General features: G+C 37.4%; 2 protein-coding genes, 1 long non-coding RNA gene and 1 pseudogene across 8 annotated transcripts in view; 2 read left to right on the top strand and 2 right to left on the bottom strand.

Annotated features, from left to right (window-relative positions):
- Positions 1 to 1,588: 1,588 nt before the first annotated feature.
- Positions 1,589 to 11,050, bottom strand: nfyal (nuclear transcription factor Y, alpha, like). Of its 5 annotated transcripts, XM_052095137.1 has the most exons (10): positions 10,954 to 11,050; positions 10,150 to 10,249; positions 8,421 to 8,507; positions 7,552 to 7,698; positions 6,501 to 6,632; positions 6,197 to 6,299; positions 5,571 to 5,725; positions 4,044 to 4,217; positions 3,853 to 3,960; positions 1,589 to 2,700 (listed from the first exon to the last, which is right to left on the bottom strand). In XM_052095137.1, exons 2-10 carry the CDS (start codon positions 10,225 to 10,227, stop codon positions 2,638 to 2,640), a joined length of 1,047 nt encoding a protein of 348 aa, XP_051951097.1. In that variant the 5' UTR covers positions 10,228 to 10,249; positions 10,954 to 11,050; the 3' UTR covers positions 1,589 to 2,637. The 5 variants fall into 5 exon arrangements, with proteins under 5 accessions (XP_051951097.1, XP_051951099.1, XP_051951095.1 ...); XM_052095139.1 differs by lacking the exon at positions 8,421 to 8,507; XM_052095135.1 differs by lacking the exon at positions 1,589 to 2,700 and having other exon boundaries at positions 2,748 to 3,960.
- Positions 3,822 to 6,188, top strand: LOC127621501 (uncharacterized). 2 transcript variants are annotated; one of them, XR_007967862.1, is made up of 4 exons: positions 3,822 to 3,954; positions 4,058 to 4,229; positions 4,886 to 5,214; positions 5,549 to 6,188. It is a non-coding gene; the product is annotated as an uncharacterized LOC127621501 (long non-coding RNA). The 2 variants fall into 2 exon arrangements; XR_007967861.1 differs by lacking the exon at positions 5,549 to 6,188 and having other exon boundaries at positions 4,886 to 5,541.
- Positions 11,051 to 14,519: 3,469 nt separating the features above from the next.
- On the top strand, positions 14,520 to 17,487 carry LOC127621395 (neugrin-like; annotated as a pseudogene).
- A 1,728-nt stretch (positions 17,488 to 19,215) lies between these two features.
- Positions 19,216 to 22,430, bottom strand: part of LOC127621177 (sortilin-like) — a 29,829-nt gene continuing 26,614 nt past the window's right edge. Inside the window, exon 20 of the mRNA XM_052094683.1 lies at positions 19,216 to 21,351. Coding sequence (XP_051950643.1) covers positions 21,337 to 21,351 — 15 coding nt within the window. The 3' untranslated portion in view covers positions 19,216 to 21,336. The remainder of the gene's footprint in view (positions 21,352 to 22,430) is intronic.

The following is a 22,430-nucleotide window of genomic DNA, read 5'->3' as shown; positions in this document are numbered from 1 at the left end:
AGATGACACAAAGACAAACATTAATGAGTGCACCTTTAAAGGGATAGATCAACCAAAAATGAAAATTCTCTCAACATTTACTCAGCCTCATGTGATATTTGTGTAAAACTTTCTTTCTTCTGCTGAACACAAATTAAGATTTTTCGAAAAATATATTAACTCTGTTGGTCCATTCAGTGCACGAGAATGGTGACCAGAACTTTGAAAGTCCAAAAAGCACATAAAGGCATAATAAAAGTAATCTACAAGGCTTCAGTGATTAATTTTTTCTCACTTTTATGACAAAGGGTTTTTGGCATATTCCCTTAAAGGCGACTTCTCGCAAAAAAAATAAAACGGCCTTCTCCACATCGTTTGGCTTACACCAATTTCTGTTCGATTTGTTAGGGCCCCCGGCTACGTTTCAGTGCCTTATGGACTGAGTCCTCAAACCACACTTGGCTTACGTTGCTGCCTATCTGGATTACATTATTATTTAGTCACAATTGGCAGGGGCACATACAGCACCTGCTGTTCTGAGGTCGCTGCGACAAGTGAGACTCACGGCAAACCTCAAAAAGTGTGCAATTGTGTGGGTGGAGGTACGGTATCTCGGGTTCCAATTGGGTCATGGGCAGGTGCGTCCCCATATTGATAAGACAGCAGCGATTGCGACCTGCCCAAGACCAAAAAGGGGGTGAGACATTTCCTGGGGCCTGCAGGTTATTATAGAAGGTTTGTGCCTAATTATTCAGACGTCACCAGCCTGCTGACTGATCTCATTAAAAAGGGAGCTCCAGAACCGGTCCAGTGGATGGAGCAGTCAACAGGTGTTTATGTAGGCACTTTGTGGCGGACCGCACAATGAACCCCGTTACATTAATGTATTTTGGCCTCTAACTATTGCCCCTATATCTTTCAAACAAATACCTTTCACACACCTGGCTGGAAGTGGGCAGGCGCGTAAGAGACACTTAATGGGACTGAAAAATAAAACAGATGAAGTCCTGCACACTGTCAACCTTGTCTTTAAACGTGATATTATAGGTGTGGGTGAGAAACAGATCAATATTGAAGTCATTTTACTATAAATCTCCACTTTCACATTCTTCTTCTTTTGAGTCTCTATTGCCACCTACTGGGCAGAGAGGAGAATTTATTTAAAAAAAAAGACTTGAATATGTATCTGTTTTTCACCCACACCATCATACCACTTCTGAAGAAATTGATTTTACAGCTGGAGTCGTATGGATCACTTTTATGCTGACTTCATCCTTTTTGGACCTTCAAAGTTCCAACCAACATTCACTAGCATTGTATAAACCTACAAGTTTGTACGAGTTGAAATACTCTTCTAAAAGTCTGTGTTAAGCAGAAAAAAACATATACATATATATGGCATGAGGGGGAGTAAATGATGAGAGCATTTTAATTTTTGGGTGAACTATCCGTTTAAGTAATATAATTACTATAACATCATGACCAAAAGAATTTGAGGGGTAAAATGAGCATGACCATCCTGAAAATTATTTCACAATGTAAAAGATATTAATGGCCCTAAAACTAGGCATCATTTTCTATTTGCAAAATATTATTTATTTGTTTTTGGAATAATATAGAACCAGGACATTTTATTGAGAATCACCTGACATGGGCTTAAAATATCTGCTTTCATACTGCAGCTAGAACAAAGTAGATTAAAGGACATATCTTATACAACACTCTAGTGCTCACAGATTAGACTTGATGATAAAAACGATGCATTTCGCACACAATTTAATTAGAACAAAACATGTTAAAAGATTAAAGTGTCCAACATAACAAATCAATATTATCTGCATTTTCACACAAGGACTAGATGAGGCAAGAAGACATATTAAAACAGCAGGTCACTAGATACACTACCACAAACTTCACTCCAATTACAAATCAAATTGTACAGTTATCAAAACAATTACGTAAAAATAATTCATGTTAAGAACGAAGTGTACAAAAGCTTGGGACACAAGCATGCCCATACGCCCAGAGTTTCCTTGGTGAGGAGGACTTATTTCCAAAAAATGCTGCACTTTTGGTTTTCATTGTTTCCCCAACCCTCTTTTCTCCATGGCAAACATGTACAATACACTGAACAACACTACCATGAACTTGTATAACATATACCTATAGCATTTCAATGTAACTACTCACTTGTAATCTTAAAAGGTTTCTCCATAATGGCAAGAAACTTAAAATCAAACTAAACATATTGGTCTTTATGCAATTCATTGACAGAATGCTTGTTTGTTCTATTGCCATCTTTGAGAAACGTCACTGTACATGGTTCATTGGTGAGCTTTTGGCCGTTTGTAGCTGCTTCCTCTCAATTTATGCTTTTCTGCTAAATAGCTTTTTAAACCTCAAGCTGAATTCATTAAGCTTTACGTGAACAGTAATGGCTCTTTTAATGTTTCTCCTCTGGAGTAATACCAGACCTTGGAGAGAAAACAGATGGGCCCCTTCTTTTTTATAGTAGAAGACATAAGAAAAGAGAAACGCAGTCATGACCATGATGAATTAGGACTATCAATCAGTTAGTTTTTTGATGAAGGCTGGATGGTGATACACATTGGTGTAATTTTTGAGCCTACACAGTCACTTCACTTAACACTTCTGGTGCTACGAGACCCGTATCATCTGGGCAACAGTCTCATCTCCTGCCTGGTTCTGTTCCTGTTGCTCCTACAGGGAAAAGGGGGAGGGAAGGAGAGAGATAGTTGGTCAATCATTACCCTCACACCTAGATATGCTTCACTCAGCACCTCATTCAAAATTAAAAACACCATGATTTAAAGCATCAAGACAGACACTGAATAACCAAGAACAAAAAGGCTAAAGGGTTTATATTTACCTAGTCACCACATCATGATTTCAGGAAGATGGCAGCAGTTCAGCCATTTGGCCTTTACATTTAGTCTTGAAATACCTTTTATCAAACATTCTAACAGAACTCATGACCAGAAAAAAACTAAACAAATGAAGATACACATAAAAAAATAAAAAAAATTTAATTTGGTTGCAAATTGTATTTTTTCTCAGTTGACCCCTAGAAGTCCTTCGCTTAATATTGTCTTGTTGTGTCAAAATATTTATTCAGCATAAAAATCACAACATATGACAATAATAAACCAAACACTGAGACTACACTGCAATGTTATGAAATCCAGGCAAAAGTAGCATAGGCAAAAAACAACAGACCTCCTCAAAATTAATGCAATTAAATGTGAAAAGGAAAACAACATTATAATCAATGCATACATTTATTTAAACTAGTTTCTCAAAAAAAAAATCATTTTTATATTTACAGACAGTACTTTCATAACTAAAACTATGAGAGGGTGTTCATGATTTCTTTCCATGCTGTGGTCCATTCTGTTAATATTTACAAATACGCTTAGACCATGATAAACTTATCAGATTTGGAGAATATCAGGCTGGCCATGTCAAGATTAGATGTTTAAAAAATATATATTTATGATTATTGAAATACTGTGAAGTAATGATCTTTTTCTTAATAATTAATGCAGAATTGGAGATAAAAGTTCAGATGATAGACAGTTCAATTTGAAAAATGGCTTTAATGTGACAATGGACAGACTCAAGCAGTCAAAAAGCACAAAGAAAAGCAGCTAAGCAGGAGGTGATGCATGCAAGAGCAGCCAATAACAGCATGTCACACCAGGAAGGAGTGAGAGGGGATCTGCAAAGGAGTTCAATGAGAGCAGAGATGAGTATCTATGCGAGGGGCGGGGTGTGTTCGTGCAGCCAGTGTGAGCTCATGAGTTCGGTGGCATTGTGGATGTCTTCCTGCTTGATGTGGCCCTGCGCTCTCACCTGCATGGCCAAGGCCATTTCTTCTTTCTCTTTAGGCGAGAAGAACCGTCCCCCATCACCACGCTTCCTCTGCATGGCGTGTTTGTGACGTGACTCATGAAGGTATTTCTGAAGGAGAGAGCCAGGAATCAGTGTGGACATGGTGCATACTTCAATGCAAGATGTTTATCATAGTATTCACAAAGACTTACCCTTCTCTCTTTAGGTATTTTGCCCTCAGCCTCCAGTTTGGCGCGGGCTTGCCGTCTTTTTAAGATGCGATGATATTGCTTGGCATTAACATACAGGGGCTCCTCTTCAAGCATCTCGGCTCCTGGCAGAGGGATTCGTTGTATAGCTGGCATAGCACCACCACCTGGCACCATCTGGCAGAGCAGGTAAGACAGAATTACTTCACTCTACGATCTCATAAATGTAACAAACATAAATGTTTTTATAAGGAATATTCTGGGTTCAATACAAGTTAAGCTCAATAGACAGCTAAATTATTTCGACTCATCCTTACTTTTCATTAAAAGAGCAAAAATCGAGTTTACAGTGAGGCACTTTTTGGAGAGTTTGAAGGCCCTCAATTTTTTTAAAGCACTTATATTCTTCTGGTGAAACCGGTGTATTATTTGAGTTGCAAAGTTGTTTAAATCATCGTTTTAGTTGACATTACATCGTCATGTCAACGAAGTTGTAAAATTGGATATAACTTTACACAGAAAAGGTTAGTAAGTTATTTGATCACACTAAAATTATGTTAACACGCATACTGTTTGACTTGTGGCCATACTTTTGAAACAGTGAGTATTTTAATATTTAAGGATTGGCCCCATTCACTTCTATTGTAAGTGCCTCACTGGAACCCAGATTTGTGCTTTCTTAAAGAAAAGGAGGGGCAAGTGAAAATACATGTTTGTGGTAATCAACAATGTGCCACAAAATGCTGTCGACTGAGCTTAACTTGTATAGAATATTCCTTTAATAACTTCAATCAATCATCAATAATATTCAGGTGCTGCCTGTATTTAAATTTTTTCTCAATCAGGCACCAGCCAAAGTAATATGGACGGAAATCTTGAAGAAATACTAGCGTGAGAAAAGAACACCCACAGAACATAATTTGAGTGGATCATTTGCAATGAGACGGCTGGCGGATATCAAGCATACATTTTAATCAGTGCTAAATATTAACACACACAGTGAAGGAAGGTTGCAGGTTTCAACATGTTTCTGAGTAAATCATCAAATTCTAGGAAGATTTCTGAAACTAGGAATTTTCCAAATTTGAAGAAACCAAACTCTCAGTTATATAATAAGAAAAATGATTGATGTGCATCTTTTTACTTTCAGCAGGCTAGATCTATATGTGAAATGGTAAGTCCAGAAAGTAAGATGACTTTTAAAGGGTAGTTCAGCCAGTAATGAAATGTATTCACCTGCATGGCTTTCTTTTCTTCAATGGAACACAAACGGAGATGTAAGACAGAATGACAGCCACAGTCACCATTGACTTTTATTGTATGAAAAAAAAAAAGATGCAATGAAAACAAACAGTGACTGAGACTCAAATCTAATTTTAACGGACGACAGGAATGATGTTATGAGTAAATAATAACAACATTTCATTTTTGGTTGAACTATCCCTTAAACAGCATGCACCCCACCACACCTGTGATGACTAATGAAGGGGGCGGTTTATGCTTGTTAGGTACCTCATCAGGAGGCCTTACCATGACCATTCCCCCAGTGTTCACCATGTTTCCAGATACTGGCAGGGTAACGGTGACTGTGCCCTGCCCACTGTTGGTTGTGGAAGTGTTAGTGGTGCCTGCTGCCTGGACGATTTGAGTTCCTGCCAGAGTGCCTGCTGGGATTGTGATCATGCCTATGGAAGAGAGAGAGAACAACAATTCCCAACCTGAATAACCTTGAATGCTGTTCATCTTTTTTTTGAGGAGGGATTTGTTTATGTTTGAAAAAAATACTACTACTTGTTCTAAAAGGTTATAGTTAAATGTATAAATCACCCAAAAATTATAAGTCTATCATAACTTAAGACACCCTTTTGTTTAAACTTGCTTAAATGTTTAGCTTTAGTGGAACACTAAGGACATGATAGGCAGTATGTTCGCCTATATTTGCTTTTATTGCATCCCCCCCCCCATACAATGGCTGTCATTCTGCCTACCATCTCCCTTTTGAGTTCAACAGGAAGTCATAAAGATTTGAAACATTATGAGGGTGATTAAATGATGGCAGAATTGTATTTTTGGGTGAACTCTCTCATTCAAATCTGATAACTCTGAACATATGATAAGCCAGGTGTTAGTAGGCTACGTTCTATGTATTTTAATACCCTGCTGCAGAACTGTGCCATCTGCGTTTACAGGCTGGTATAAAATGGTCTGTCCTTCAGCTGTTTGGGCAACCTGCTGTCCCTGTAATGTAATCTGCTGGCCCTGTAAATCACATAACACAAAGAATTTATGAGTGTTCCTACAACAGTGTTCTTATTATATTTAAATAAACAAAACTGACTTAAAGAGGTTTTACAAACTTTGGTCAATTCACCATTCTATTAATCCATGTATGATACAATATGTATAACAGATAACTAAAGCAAAGTCCTTTTGAACGAGTGGAAGGTGGGTGTGTCGGACCTGGTTCTGGCCTGCAGTGATGGCTGTCTGGGGCTGTTGTATAATGATCTGTTGAGGCTGGCCCTGCTGACCCTGCAACTGCAGCGTTTGACCTCCCTGCAACTGAATCTGACCCGGTTGAACCAACTGGATCTGCATACAAAACACATGCAACATTAACACAATCACAAAAATAGACAGTAAAAAAAAAAACTAAATAAGAAAAACGCAATTCAGTTAAAATAGACAAGAAAGAGGGATATTTTGATAATTTTGTTAATAATTTTAATAAGACAATCTAGAAGGTGCAAAGATTATCTTCTATTTAAAGGGATAGTTCACCCAAAAATTATTCTCTCATCATTTACTGCCTCATGTCATCTCAAATGTGTATGAATTTCTCTCTTCAGCTGAACACAAATGAAGATTTTTGGAAACATATTTCAGCTCTGTATGTCCATACAATGCAAGTAAAGGTGGTCAGAAATTTGAGGGTACAAAAAGAATATAAAGGCAACATAACAGTAATCCATAAAACTCCAGTGGTTTAATCCACGAGTTCAGAAGCGATATGATAAGTGTGGCTGAAAAACAGATAAAATTTTTTGTCACTTTTTTACTATAAATCTACACTTTCTTCTTTTGTTTTTGGCAATTCATATTTTTTTGTGTATGTCAGCACCTACTGGGCAGGGAGGAAAATGTATATATTAAAAGTTTTTTCTATAAATTCTTCTCCCTGCCCAGTAGGTGGCGACATACACAAAGCATGTGAATCACCAAAATCATATAGCTTCTGAAGTCAGGGATTTAAAATATGGATTATTTTATGCAGTCTTTGTGCTTTTTGGACCTTCAAATTTCTGGTCACCATTCACTTGCATTGTATGGACATACAGAGTTGAGATATTCTTCTAAACATTTGTTTGTGTTCTGCAGAAGTAAGAATGTAACACATCTGGGATGGCATGAGGGTGGGAAAATTATGAGAGAATTATAATTTTTGAGTGAACCATCCATTTAGTATATCTAACCCATATTGAGGTGTTTTTACAACCTGAGTTCCTCTTACCTGTTGAAGGCCTTGAGCTCCAGACATAGGCACCTGCATGATGGTCTGCCCCTGAGCACCAGACATGGCCTGCACCATGATAGGCTGACCCGACGAAGTAATCAGCTGCCCGCCACTCACCTGCACCATCAGGGGCTGGCCCTGGACCTGAGCATACAAAGAGAGTTAGTGTGGAGCCAAAAGGTTAAGTCTTAAATGGTACACATTATACATTAAGCCGTGCTGAACTATTGAACTCATCGGTCCAATCCACATCACCACATGTATTTGTTTTATCCACAAACCTTTAATAAACATTATCATATGGTGTTTATAAAGTGATTAAGCGCCACCTCCTATACAGAAAATGTAGGTTGTTATAAACAATGACATGGAGAGATAACACATAGTTTTACAGGAGGCTCTTCTGTGATTTTTGCAGAAAATGACCTGGACTGATGGTAATGACTGTAATGATGCATGTTTGGGAACTTAAACAAGATCATAGTGAGAACACACTCAAATACAATCATGCAGTCCTTCCATATCATACAGTGCAATCGGTTATCCAAGCAGAGACATATAACTTCCTGTGAACTCACGCAGATGTGTTCGCTCAGCTTTATAAGCAGAAGCTAACACATTCAATGGTTACAGCATGCAACCTTGAAGACAAACACTTCAGATTCTGTTCCAGACACATTAAAAGGGGTGGATGCCTCTTCAAATGTGTACTGATCAGATGCTGTGGTGCCACTGGCAATATGGAACATGGTAGACAGCGGAGTGATTCGTTCATTGACCAATTCAGAAGATCACAACATGTTAAAAGCAAGGCATGCTGGACAAGCATGCAACAGCACAGTTCTGAAGGTTGGAGTTCACACAACTACCTGGAGCGTCTGCACCTGCTGGCCCGTTGCCGTAGCAACAGGTGCTTCTGTCTGCAGCTGTACTGTTGTTACGGTGCCCTGAGCCTGTGGATAACCCAACACCACACCTTGTTCTGCATTATTTGTTACAGCTGTTGTTAGAAATGTTAATATATAGAGCTGGGTATTATTGATACAGATTTTTCAGATTAAATTCCGATTCACAAGCTCTATATTCGATATCGATTCATATATATATTTCACAGTATATTTAAGTTATACTGTCCCTTTTGCTTACATATGAAATAAATTATCTCCTAGCTAATGCTGTTAATTATACAGAAAATAAAATTTTTACTAATTATATTTGATTTGTTTTTCATCATTTTGTTCACATTTTGGCTTTTTTAAAATGAACAAATAAACGTATATATATATAAATATATATAAATATATATTTTAGTTGCATAGCGCAAAATTGTTGCAAATGCGAGTGATTTCCTCTCATTGTAGAAAAAGATCAATCTTGGGATTTAAGAATCTATATCGATATCTTTCAAATGAAGACTGCAATGCATCGGAAATTCTATATTTTTACCTACCCCTACTAATATGTAGCGCTTACATTTCCTCACACAGAAAAGCCTGTAATCCAGACTGTTCATCTCAGACTGCTATTCTGTGCCCAATAATAACTGCTTTTGCACTATCAAGCCGAACAGCTCTCTTTGAGAAACTGTGCCGTTCTGGGTCATTTGGCACAGTTACGGTTTCTTTTTCCACTGAGGTGCTTGAATGTACATATCAAATGTGTGATAGATAAACATGGACGATGATTGCAAATTCCAGTTTTTAGGACTGTTTTTCCCACTGGATTTTGCTCTGGGAAAGCACAGGAAAGCAAAAAAGGAATGTAAAGAGAAAAAGGTGAAATGTTTACTATAATTTGTCTAGGGTTTGGGCATGCCACTGGACATGAGCACACAGAAAAGTTTCCAGACTAGCTTTATTGACAAAATAATAAGCAAGTAATATAATTATGAGTTTAAATGAGCTAGCATAATCTACCTTCTTAAAGAAAAAGGTGTGTAAAATGAAATGTCAAATACTAGTTAAACCATCATCACAAAAGCATGAAGATACACCAAACATACACTATATTTTTTATTACATGTTATTAACCTCACCATAGCAAACTTAGCTACCTAAAAAAACCAAATGAGTTACCTTGGCATTGGCAAATTGAAAATCGTGAGTCGCAAATTCTACTGGAACGTTCCTCACCATGCTCGGAACCGTTTGACAGATGGTGGAAAAGGGGCTAATGCATTAAATTCAGATCAACAGCTTTTCTGTCAAAACCATGGTCACTATATTTATTTGCAAAAATAACAAACATATCACAAAAATTCAGACTAGATAAAAAAAAAAAAATAGACTTGTATGCTATTGTCATAAACCGTAAGATGATTTTATCATTCATGGCTGAGAATGTGTCATGTAACTTGACCAGGAGAGACATGCTGGCCAGTTCAAATCAAGTCCTTTTCTTTGAAACCACTTCCTGAATGAATTACTCTGTTGCTGTTTTGAAACCGAAGTGCACCAGATTCACATCTGCATATAGTACAAATGTATGGTTTTTCGAGAATTATTTAAAAATGTAGGGAAAAAATAAATAAAACAATTGTACCCATTTTTCATGTATATTCAATTATTAAAGGAAAAACAGTTATTTGGATCTTACCTGCTGCTGTATTTGTCCATTGGCAGCCTGCACCACTATTTGGTCTCCGCTGGTTGTTGTAGCTGTATAGTGCTCCATCTGTGCTCACTCCTCACTTAATCTGTCATTTTTAAAATAAAAATAATTTTCAAAGAGGTGCGACGCATGTCCAAAACCACTTGGCTACTTATCATTCCATGTAAACAAAGCTAGTGGATCAAATTATATTTTAAAGGGCAGGCATTAGGCCAGTTCACAAACACAAAAGCCCTTGACTGCAGGTTGGGCATGTGTCCAGGTGTATTTTGAGTCTGAATGCTTCCTTATTTGAAGTAACCAGTGAATGTAGATTATAAAGACGTTTCTGATGTTTTAGTTACATACATAGTCTGTGATACACACAACAACAGGGTCTGTTAGCTTGGCTACATGAATCAATCATTTAACAGATATATCTTATTTATATGCCGTTTTCATTTCTGCTAATAACAAAAAAAGATGACAGCATTTGTGGCTTGCTGGCAAATACATCGTATTTTCGTCGCATTGTGAGGAAACCCTGCCAATTACAATTCACCCAGCTTTAATTATTCCAAAAACAGCCTTTATATTTCACAAACACTAGCTGTTCTATGTGTTTGTTTTGCTTTCGTCTGTTTCACAAACACTATCCCCTCTTGTCTAGCGTCTGCCCTCGCGCTCACTCCCTCGCTCATTAACCTATTTGATTTCAGTATTTTGCGAAATTAGTCATTTGGTTGGTCACTGACAAGCCAATCCGTGGTGTCAGCTACCATTTCACTCAGAGCCAGTGCAACACTTTACCGTTTCTCCCGTTGTCCGGTACCCTTCTGATTGGCTCCACTACAGATCTCAAAAACCCAATCAACACTGTGTTGCGGACAAAATGGCGCAAAATGAGCCACACAGAGAAGAAAGGAGGCAGGCTCGGCGCATGTGATCGGCGAACGGACCCGAGTTTAGCCGAATAAAAACGAGCAGATAGACGGAAAGGGCCGAAGGTCTCAATTGTCGTGGGCGTGGTTAAACCGAGAGCTTCCGGTGTAATGTCACCATGAAATAAGCAGCTCAATGGAAAGAAGAGCACGAGTTTGTCCGCATTATTTACAATTTTGACAATATGTGGCTGTTTTATACTTAAAGTAGTTGGGTTACGACACAGTGTGACCAGGTAGAGATGGGCAGATCGAGGCTTCGTGAAGCAATGAAACAGTCGAAGCAAATGTGCCATTTTGTTTCGAGGCTTCGAATCAATCCGAAACCCGTCTCCACGGTGACACCTAGTGGTCACTTGCAGGTGTTGATCTGAAACAACCTTTACAAAGAGCTAATAAAAAAATGTGTTGGTTTTTTTTTTTATTGTATTTTTGTAATATATGAAGCTTGTAACCTGTAGTCTCTTCACATTGCATAATGTGATTTTGGTCATGAAAAATGAATATTAATAAAAATAAATCAAGCCACAATGTCTCCCTTTCTTATAGATTTTTATTCAAAAATATTAATTTCTCTGCTGTTGAAGGACTCAGCCTACTTCTTTTTTACAGATAATTTCTCCAGCCTTTGAAAAAATTCTCTCACAAGGGACACTTGTTGCTGGCATACAAAGATATTTTTTAGCTAGGACATACAAATGAGGAAAGATTACTGCTCTCTCTTTCCAGTAAGTTAGAGGATCATGAGTTCTGGGCAAAAACGCATCGCTGAGGTATTTTTTCACTTCCACTGTGGCATCAGCTGTAGGATTGTGTATCATCTGGGTCTCACGGATACTGATTGTCAAAATGTTCCCATAAACTGTCTTGTGTTTCAACTGGTGTTGATGATGGGCCTGATGTTGACATTTGTGGTTCTGAATTAAAAGAAAACGGCAATTAGTAACAAATCATAAACTGACAACACATATGAAGTATAAATTTCATGAATTACATTACATAAGATAACATAGACTGAAACTCACCAGGAGTTGTGTTTGAACGCATCAGTGAAGCACACTCCAGTGTGATGTGCTTTTCAGCATCCAGGGCTTTGGCAGGATTTCCAAAAGCCACATTTTTAAACCTTGGGTCCAGCAGTGTAGCCAGTGCCAAGGCTATAAAAGTCTCGTACCCTCCACATCTGGAGTGCAGACCTTCTTGTAGATGTGAGCCTATGAGCCAACACAAGAGAAAACCATATTAATTAAAATAATGACAACAATATGAGAGTTATGGCCAATTACACGTATGGTCATAGTGTCCTACCTAATTGTACAGTTGATTCCTGCGTTGCATTTCCTTTTTCTGTGCAAGCTTGTGCTGCAACATCCTGTACAATGGTATGAGCTTTGAAGCAGACACTCTCTGTTCCTCTGACATCTCTGTTGTTGCTAGTTTGAATGGTTGAAGAAGTGTCAATGACTGTTGAATAATGTCATACTCAAGACTTGTCAGGGGAGCAGTATCACTGTTTAAATTGGCAAGTGCAGCAGCCACTGGCTCACGTTGCTCATACAAGCGTTGTAGCATGTCGAATGTGCTGTTCCATCTCGTTTCAACCTCCTGTATCATTTTCAGACTTGGTCTGCCCATCAAGCTCTGCATCTCCACAAGCTTGTCCTTTGCTTTGCAGCTGGATCTGAACAACCCCACTATCTTTCTGGCTTTCTGGCGAATTTCATTGATGACTGGGGTTTGATCCAGGGCCTTTTTCACTATCAAATTCAAATTATGAGCAAAACATGGGACATGGCGAAGGTTGAGTAGCTGGGCACTTAGGATCATGTTGGATGCATTGTCAGTCACCATGCAGTGAACTTTGGAGGTTATTCCCCACTCAGCCATTAGCAAGGCTTTAGCCTCCATGAGATGCTGGGCTGTGTGGGTTTGGTAAAACCTCCTTACACCCAGTAAAACAGTTGCCATTGTTGCCTCTGGTGTTATGTAATGGCATGTTACACCAAGATATCCATCCATATTAATGGAAGACCACATGTCAGCCGTAAGGCTAACAAATTCCGCCTTTTGTAGGTCCTCCATTGTCTTCTCCTTGGTTGTGTTGTACCTTTCAGCTGACCATTGTTTTAAGCACCTTCCGGGATGGGAGGACATAGCTTGGATCAAGCTTGTTCACAAAGGCCCTGAAACCCTCATCCTCCACGATGGTGAAGGGCTGCAGATCCTTCACCACCATGTTCAGAAGAGCCTCATCCAATTCCCTCTGTCTGCCTTTTAAAAGAGAAGATAAAACATACTTTCAGACAAATATATTGGAAAAATAGTAGCCTACCGTGAAAGTAGTCTACTGGTTCATTTGGAAACCTTCCTAAACAAAGTTATGTTATGAATATTTATGCTCAGTGTGCAGAGAAAGATAAAGTGCATTATAGAAATACAACAATTACAAAAAAACAAAATGATGTCTTGGCTGTAGATTGGGTACTCATATGTAGACATATAAAATGTATATTCACAAAGTATAATATTATATTGACAACATTTGTTTTTAAAGTGATTGGCAGTTGTGATTGGGATGTTAGGCATGTCTTAGTCCATGGCCTTTCTAAACAATGGCCCAACACTTAGTTATTATATTTCACTTATAATTAGCCTATATTTCAAACAATGCATACCTTGCTTAGATGGCCCAGCAGTGTCAGTAGCAGGCCTTGGTACAGGGGAACACTACCATCCTCTGCACCCTGCAGAATGGCAGGATGAATGCTCCTCAAATGGCGCATCATGGATGATGTATTGTTGCAGTAGGCTGAGCTGCCGATCACAATACACACATCTCACTTTATTTGGGGTTTCCAAATGGAAATGCTCCCACACCACAGATGTACGGCATCTCTTCTGTGGAGCCTCCATTTCTATCTATCTATCTATCTATCTATCTATCTATCTATCTATCTATCTATCTATCTATCTATCTATCTATCTATTTTATCTAATAATCTATATGTATCTGTAATATATGTATCTATCTATTAATCTATATATATATATATATATATATATATATATATATATATATATATATATATATATATATATATATATATATTTCTATCAATGCATCTATTCATGTGTCACTATATGTACTCTGTGTGTCTCTAAGTCAATGTGTAAATGTAAATTAAATCCTAAATATAACTAAACAAATCGCACTATAAATGTCACTATATCACCAAAAATCCACTATCTCAAAACCAAACTCCTCTCACAAAAACCCACGATATGAAAATGCGTTGACAAAACTTTTATACTGTGTGATTGTGTGATTTGTTCCCGAACCGACCAATCAATGAAACCCTGATTCGGCGGAGCACTCCACCTGATGAAACACTTAGACGCTTCATTTAGCCGTTGTCACGTGACGTGGGTGTTTTGAATCACGCTTCGGATCAGTGTTTCGAATCATCTTTGCTTCGGGATCTCGCAAAGCTTCGGAACGTCTGTTTCGCGCCAGCCATCCTTATGACCAGGTATATTTGTTAAATGATTTATATTTTGTAATGAGGCAATTTGTTCGCTTTGCTTATATTTTGATACGGTATATACTTAGCAGTGACATTATTTGTTTTAATCTGACTACAACTCAGGTGAACACAATACATATATTCTTTTAATAAGTTATGGTCAGATGTTTTTTTTATTCTCCTAAATGTACAGAAAGGTTACACGCTGGAGAATTGGCCGTATGTTGGCCACTAAAATGGCCTTTCTCAAATTACTTGCTGCTTGCCAGTGTTGTCGCCATGCTAGCCGAAATGCAGTTGGTGGGTGGGTGTCTCAGAGGTATTCTGATTCACATCCAAAACAGAGACAACAGGAAGACATGTTTCAAGATGATGATATGGTTGCAGTGGAAGCCACATTTAAGTCTATTATTAGGTGAGTCCTTTAGGACACAATCACAATATCAAACACTTCTTTCATCGTGGATTAATGTTGTTTTCTATGAAGTGAAGAGAGGAGACGGCATAAAGCAGCCAAGTTCCACAATGTCAAGAGGCAAATGAACAAACTTGGAGCCCCAGAAATAATACTCAACTGGAAGCCATTGATCAGACAGTTCATACAAATGCCTGTTTACAAATATATATTGTGTCTCTCATAGCTAAATGTGGGGTTCCCTCGAAATATCTCTTAAATTATTTTTAAGAGAATTGGTAATCAAAAATTACCAATTCATTTCCATGAATTTACCATGACCTTTCCATTTTACTTTTATTGAAAATAATTTAAGAGATATTTCGAGGTTGGATTTCCATTTGTGTATCAGGTAGCAATCTTTGGAATTAAATGAAAAGTTCGATTTTTCTCATAATTTACTCACCCTCATGCCATCCCCAGATCTGTAGTATTCTTTTTCATCTGCTAATCACAAACAAAGATATTTAAAATAAATATATAAATAGAATATCTCATCTCTGTAGGTCCATACAATGCAAGTGAATGGTGACCAACAAGCACATAAAGGCAGCATAAAAGTAATCCATAAAACTAATTAAAAAAACCTTTAGTTTCTTATGAAGCGATTCAGTTGGTTTTTGGTGAGAACAGACCAAAATGTAACTCCTTTTTTATTTTAAATCTTGACATCACCAGTCTTCTTGATGATCATGATTTCAAGTTCGATTACATTTTCTAGCGCTCTGTATGGCTGATTTTGGAATAGCCTACTACTCGTGCTACTTCTGGCATATCTTTCTATGGCAGAAATAGTAGGAGTAGTTTGGCGGTATGCGATTCCGAACTCTGTGCATGTGTCAAGCTCTAGGAAGTGTAATCAATCTTAAATTCATGATTGTCATTGAGGCTGCTGATGTTAAGATTTAAAATGAAAAATGTTTTATATTTTGGTCGGTTCTCACCCAAAACCAAACGGATCGTTTCAGAAGACATGGATTAAACTACTGGAGTTGTGTGGATTACTTTTATGCTGTGATTACTTTGTGCTTTTTGGAGCTTCAAAGTTTTGGTCACCATTCACTTGCATTGCATGGACCTACAGAGCTGAAATATTCTTCTAAAAATCTTAATTTGTGTTCTGCAGAAGAAATAAAGTCATACATAAATGAGATAGGTGAGTAAATGATAAGAGCATTTTCAGTTTTCGGTGTACTATTCCTTTAACGGATTTAAATAATTGTTCTTATTAGTGTAACAATGTCTCCAGTTAGATAAAAACAAAAAGCATCCTGAGATTTGTGTGGGGCTCAACAGGGGAATTGCTCAATGAACAATATCTAGTCAATATTTTATAGCAGATTATAACTATAATAAATATGTATTCACTACAGAAATATTTACAACACTTTTAGATTTTATTCATTTTCATAGCTTTTCCAGGCGTTAAAATCCCAATTTTATAGTTTTTCCACGACTATGGGAACAATGTAAATGTCTCTGAAATCTTTTTGTGTGCACGTTGTCTGATATATTTTTTTGTTCCTTGTCCAAAAGTGTATTAATCTGCTGCCCCTCCAAACACTGACCTTGTATGTCTATTTACACAGATACTTAAAAGCAGGAGTCCCCAAAGGAATGGACACTACAGAAGTTAGCAGAGGGATTCTCTGTAAATCCTGACGTCATTTCTAGAGTCCTCTGCAGCAAATTCACCCCAACAACAGAGCAAAAGCTCCAGCAGAACTCTAAATTGTTGCCCAGTATTGGGCAGCTGTGTCCTAGAGATGGCAAAGCTGGACAGTCCAGACTACTACTGTCAAAATGTTCTACACCAGCCATGCTCACCTTAGGAAACACAGGTGACCTGACAACACTGAGCAATGAATCTCTTGCAGTGAAGGGGTGTGAGACAGGACTGATGCCCTCTGGTGGTCATGTCCCATCAGTGTCTACAGTAACATCTCAAATATCATCCATACAGAAAGTGACACCTGATTTACAGAAGCAAAAGACTGCTGTAATGAACCCGGGAGATGATGTAGAGTTGGAAGAGGAATGGGATGGGGTGATTCTGACAGAAGAATAGCTGGAGCAGGTCATGTTAACAACACAGAAAAAGCACAGTCCAGTGGAACACAAGGGACTAGAGTTTTTTGACAATGATGGAAACTTCCTGTACAGATTCTGAGTGATTACAAGTCACGTTTATAAAAAGATGTGTCATGTTCTTTTGTATATTGCTTATAAACTTTATAATACATTAATAACAGTATTGTTACAATTAGGGCTGCTCGATTTGGGGAAAATGTCATATTGCGATTATTGAGGCTAATATTGCGATATGCGATATAATAAACAAATGGTAACATGAGTCACCTTGCTTGGTTATCAAGGAAAATGCACAAATAGATTACTGATAATGCTGAAATGTGTATTTTTCAACTCAAACATACAAACTAGCAACAACAACTATAAAATGCAGTGTTTTCAAATAAAAATATTTTTAAAAAATTTAATAATATCTTTGCATTACTGCAAACTTGTTATTTTCTCACTATTACACATAAATAAAATAGAACAATAAATAAGAACATACACATTTTCACAAAATTAAGATTGTCCAAACAAACAGGACATTTAAGCAGGATCTAACATGCACTTTCTATAAACTCTTTTGAAAAGGCAACTGGATACAAATGTGTGGTTCACTCAATCAAACCACTTCAACTGTTATATATGTATATATATATACACATACACACACATTTTATAGTTATTGTACTTATGATGATTTCATCAATGATGCAAAACTAGACGTTGCAAGCTGCAGACAGCGGGGATGAGACACGAGCGTCTGTGTTACCGTACGTTCACACCAGAAGCGGCGAGAGCGTCAAAATTCGCTCTGGCTGCCCTGCCTTCAACGCTCGAGGACGCTCTGACGTAGTTGAAATAGGTGGCAACGTTTGTTCAAAATGCTTTGTGAACTATATTTAAAGGGGCCGCAATTTAAACATCCAGACATGTCGACCATTTACTTTTTGCCGACCTATCACAAGTAGCGTATATCCTCATGAACTCTTTAAAATGTGAAAATAAGAAATCGGTCGATGGCAGAAAGTAATTAAATTTATAGTTGTTTGTTATCAAAATAAAATACATTTGTAATAATAACTGTGGTCTTGGTCATATATTACAGGGAAACCCGTCACGGCAATAATTAGTTTCTCCTCAATTTTGTCTTCGGAACGAATGTTTGGTGGGAACCAAAGTTTACACTGTTGTGTTCTGTAGACTTCGCTAGAGCGGAGCACTTCCGCCGAACCGCGTCTCAGCTCATTACCATAATGTTGACTGCACTTGAATTTCCATCTGACGCCCACGCCACCCAAGACTCGCCGCGCCGCTTCTCGCCGCCGAGAGACGCTGGCTGTCATTGAAAATGAATGACTTCCGGTCGATTTGACGAGTGCGCATCAGTCGGCGGAACTTTAAATCTCCCGGTCTCGACTCCCGCTGAGATTGGGTCTCTTCCACGACTGGTTGTAGCAGCTCTGACCGCACAGAGAATGACAGTTTTGGAGTTTGTGCTTATTTAATGTCACGCTCCTGTATTATATTAACTTTAATTATTGATGAAATAAAGACATATCGCCAAGCTGAGATCTGTGTTATTTTTTCTGGCCACCAGCTCAATGTCGGTCTGCTCGGCATCCATCTTCACCTGATTTCCACGCTGAACACCGGAAACTCACATGACCACATGTGCCACTCCCTAAACTGAGACTTACTGGTCATCTTTTTATTAGTTGTGTAGAAAATGGGCAAACAGCTTGCAGAGAGTGTGGACTGTCACGTCCACACATGCACTTATTTATTTAATAAAATCGCAGCATTTACCAGCACGGGCGGACATCGCGATTGCGATATGATTAATCGTGCAGCACTAGTTGTAGTTACAATGTATGGTTTGTATTAAAATGGAAATGCCTCAGTGCTTCCTAGCTTCCTTTCCCATTTTGAAAGTTAAAAGAAGCAGCTCGTTAATTAGGATACATATAAGATTTGGGGAATTAATTCAGACATGTACGTTTTTATTCCTTTCTTGATTTAACCTTTTTCTGTCACTTTTTTACAACCTCTTATGTATGAACTAAACAAACAAGGCAAATTCAATGGGACAAATCAATTTATTTCTCAAACAAACAGTTCAGTTCCAAATATACAGAGCAAATAAAACAGATAAAAAGTCGAAATAGCTGTATTTACAGATCTTCACAACTACAATGTACACTGATTTTGCACAGCAAGAAAAGTGTTACACCTCTCATAAATAAAAATGCTGTCACAACTGAAATTGTTCAGCTCTACGCTTCAGTTGTGTTGTAACCATTATTACTATTAATACCCAAAGCGTGGAGAAACAGGATTAAACTTATTTTTCTGCAATTTAGCAAGAGTATTCAGTAAAGGCAATATTACCTAAATCTCAATTACGGGTATGTTTGTTACCAGTATTTATTAACAACTTATAGATTAACTGTTTGTCAAAGCTCATGTTACCAACTCTGGTAATTCTTTCAGAAGATGAGCTTGACATTTCATTGAAAGGCACAAACTGCCTCCAAGCTAGGCACTTGAATGAACACATACACTTAACCTTAAGGTTTTTACACCTAGAGCAAAACTATAAAACACTTTATAACCCATAATCTTTGCAAATGAGATTGTCTTCCTCTGAGAAAACATGAGATTTTTACTTAGGTATGTGTAACTAAAGAAGTAAACAACTACTAGAAATTTTGAAAAATTTACTCCAATTTAAATGTCATTTTCAGAGTGGAGCTGCTATTTAAATACACACATCCTAGAAAATATGCTTGCATCAGTCTTGAAACATCTATGCAAACAGAAATGACCAATGAAAGGTTGCTATGAATATTCCAAATTAAATTAAATTAAATTATCAAAGAGTTTAGATCATTGCATCTGTTCTTTCCTCTTAAATGGAGCTTTGTTGAAGTTTGCTGCATACAAATGAAAATAACATGCAAAATTATTGCGACTAAGCTACACAAACACGTAGTCAGATTTTAGGTGTCTCTGTGCAAAAAAGAATGTCACACATTTACTTAATAACATGGGACTTTCCGTGGTCAAAACAAGAACAGAGAAACAGGAAAATATAGCTAGCAAATAAAATTATTTTATCAAATACAAAACTTTGATTTGGTTGTACACAAACTACAACTGCATTTTGTTTTTGCATGCATCTGCATCATTGCTTTAATGATGTTACTTTAATAAAAAATATTGTTATTATTAAAATAATTTAATTGATCTTCTCATGTATTAAATCCATTGAAAGTGTACAGTAGCTTATTTGCAAAATGACCACAAGGAGTGTAAGATTAAAATTCTCTCCATGTTCTACATTTATTTTTGTCACATAATTTAACAGCCTAAAATATTTCTTCACAGTTTCAGGTAAAGTATGTTCATAAATCTTAAATTAGAAATATTGCTTTGTTGTGAGGCCAAATATTATTAATATATACCTGCAACTGGCTGTTTCTCTGGATTTTATTGCTATATTCATTAATGTACCTGATGGCTTTCAGGAAAGTGGGCATTATCCTAATGTTCTGACAGCAGGTATTTCTAAAATAATGGTAATAAAAATGTAATGAACAGTTGGGATTCAGTAGTACAGTATTTCAAATTGAATATCTCTAAGACTCAAGTTTACATGCTTAAATAACATGTAAGTGTGATATGATTAATTTGCACTGTATCCTTATTATAGATTTGCCTCTTCTGCAGAACCAAGCCATTTCAAATTCTTATATCTCTGTGAGAATTGCCTATATGTATAGACCTAATTTGTACATAAAAAGAACAGCAAGTGTATTACCTACAAGTAACCCATTGACAGTCATATCAAAAATAAGTTTTATCCTTCAAATCAAGCCCAAAATCTCCAAATGCCAAAGAAAATAATTTAGACTTTCAAGCATTAACTTAAACATTGTCTATCTGCTTCAGAGGATTTTACCAGTATAATTAGAAATACATTCAAAGACACTTTGTTCATGAAAATATAATCCCCACCTATCGTTGAAGCAATAAGGTTCCCTCCCTTTGGTGGAAAAGCAGAAAGTGCATGACGTTAGCTGGTAGATTAAATTTGAAAAAGATGACAGCTGGTTTGTGCTTTAGTAGGGAGGAGACAGCAGCAATTATGCCTGAATGACAAAAATGTAGCTCCTTCTGCTCACTCTAATGCTCAGCTTTACTCCAGAAGGTCCTACCAAATAGAACACACATATTTAACAAGATCATTAAATGTATGTAGTATTTCAAATCTTGCAAAAAAGATTATAAAATAAAAATAAAACATTGAATAATGTGTTTTCGTTACAATGGGGCTAAAGGCACACCTTAAGGAAATGTTTATTTTACTTTTCTGGTCACAAAGTGTATAAATATTGAAAAAAATACATGTATTTTTAAGAAATATTGATGGAGCAACATAGTTTGTACTAAAAGCAATAACAACGGAAGGTTGTTTTGATTCAAATTAATATTTTTTTAAAACATTGGCGTGGGAGCATGCAAGGTAAAAAGCTACCACATTTGGAGTAAAAGGCCCCCAGGGGGGTCATAATGATATAGTGTAAATATAGAGAAAAATGTGTCAACTTACACAAACACATTTGAGACAGCAAGATGCTATTTTTGAGTACCAAATTAAGATATTACTTATATAAAAGAACCACTTCAGAAAAGGGTTCACCAGTTCCTGTTCATTTTAAATCACATTTGGAATTTCATAACATCTCAAGTATTCTATAAACAAATTAATCTCCATTGTACCCTAACCTGCAATTGTTATCTTAAGGATGCAATATGTAACAATTTTCATGTTATATTCGGCTTTTTTGTGTGAATGGCTTATAACGCAACTTAAAAAATGAGCCCTTCCCAGACTTCCTAGGTTGTCTATTAAAGCATGTAGACTGATTTTCATGCAAAGGGAGTGGGTCGCTTTTGGTAAATTGTCTGCACTTATAGCGATTTGTTTAACCTTAGTGGTTTTCAAAGTGCTATACGCTGCGACTCATTCACCCATTCACACACACTCACATACCAATGATGGCAGAGCAGCCATGGAAGGCGCTAGCCTGCCATTGGGAGCAATTTGGGGTTCAGTGTCTTGCCCAAGGACACTTTGGCATGTGGAGTCATGTGGGCCAGGAATTGAACCGCTAACCCTGCGATTAGTGGCCAACCCCCTCTACCACCTGAGCCACAGCTGGGAAAAGCCAGGAAAATCCAAAGGATGTGACGTTTATGTGTGGTCCCGAGAGCCTTGCCTCAGTAATA

Source organism: Xyrauchen texanus, chromosome 27 (assembly GCF_025860055.1).
Source record: "Xyrauchen texanus isolate HMW12.3.18 chromosome 27, RBS_HiC_50CHRs, whole genome shotgun sequence".
NCBI lineage: Eukaryota > Metazoa > Chordata > Actinopteri > Cypriniformes > Catostomidae > Xyrauchen > Xyrauchen texanus.
This window is presented reverse-complemented; position numbering and strand designations above follow the sequence as displayed.

What these genes read in the sequence shown, in the direction of transcription:
- nfyal (XM_052095135.1), bottom strand. Translation starts at nt 10,227, where the DNA reads ATGGAGCACTATACAGCTACAACAACCAGCGGAGACCAAATAGTGGTG. An exon ending in TCACTGCAGGCCAGAACCAG is followed by an intron (nt 6,300 to 6,500) that starts GTCCGACACACC and finishes TGTGATTTACAG; the next exon opens with GGCCAGCAGATTACATTACA. An exon ending in ACACTGGGGGAATGGTCATG is followed by an intron (nt 4,218 to 5,570) that starts GTAAGGCCTCCT and finishes CTGCTCTGCCAG; the next exon opens with ATGGTGCCAGGTGGTGGTGC.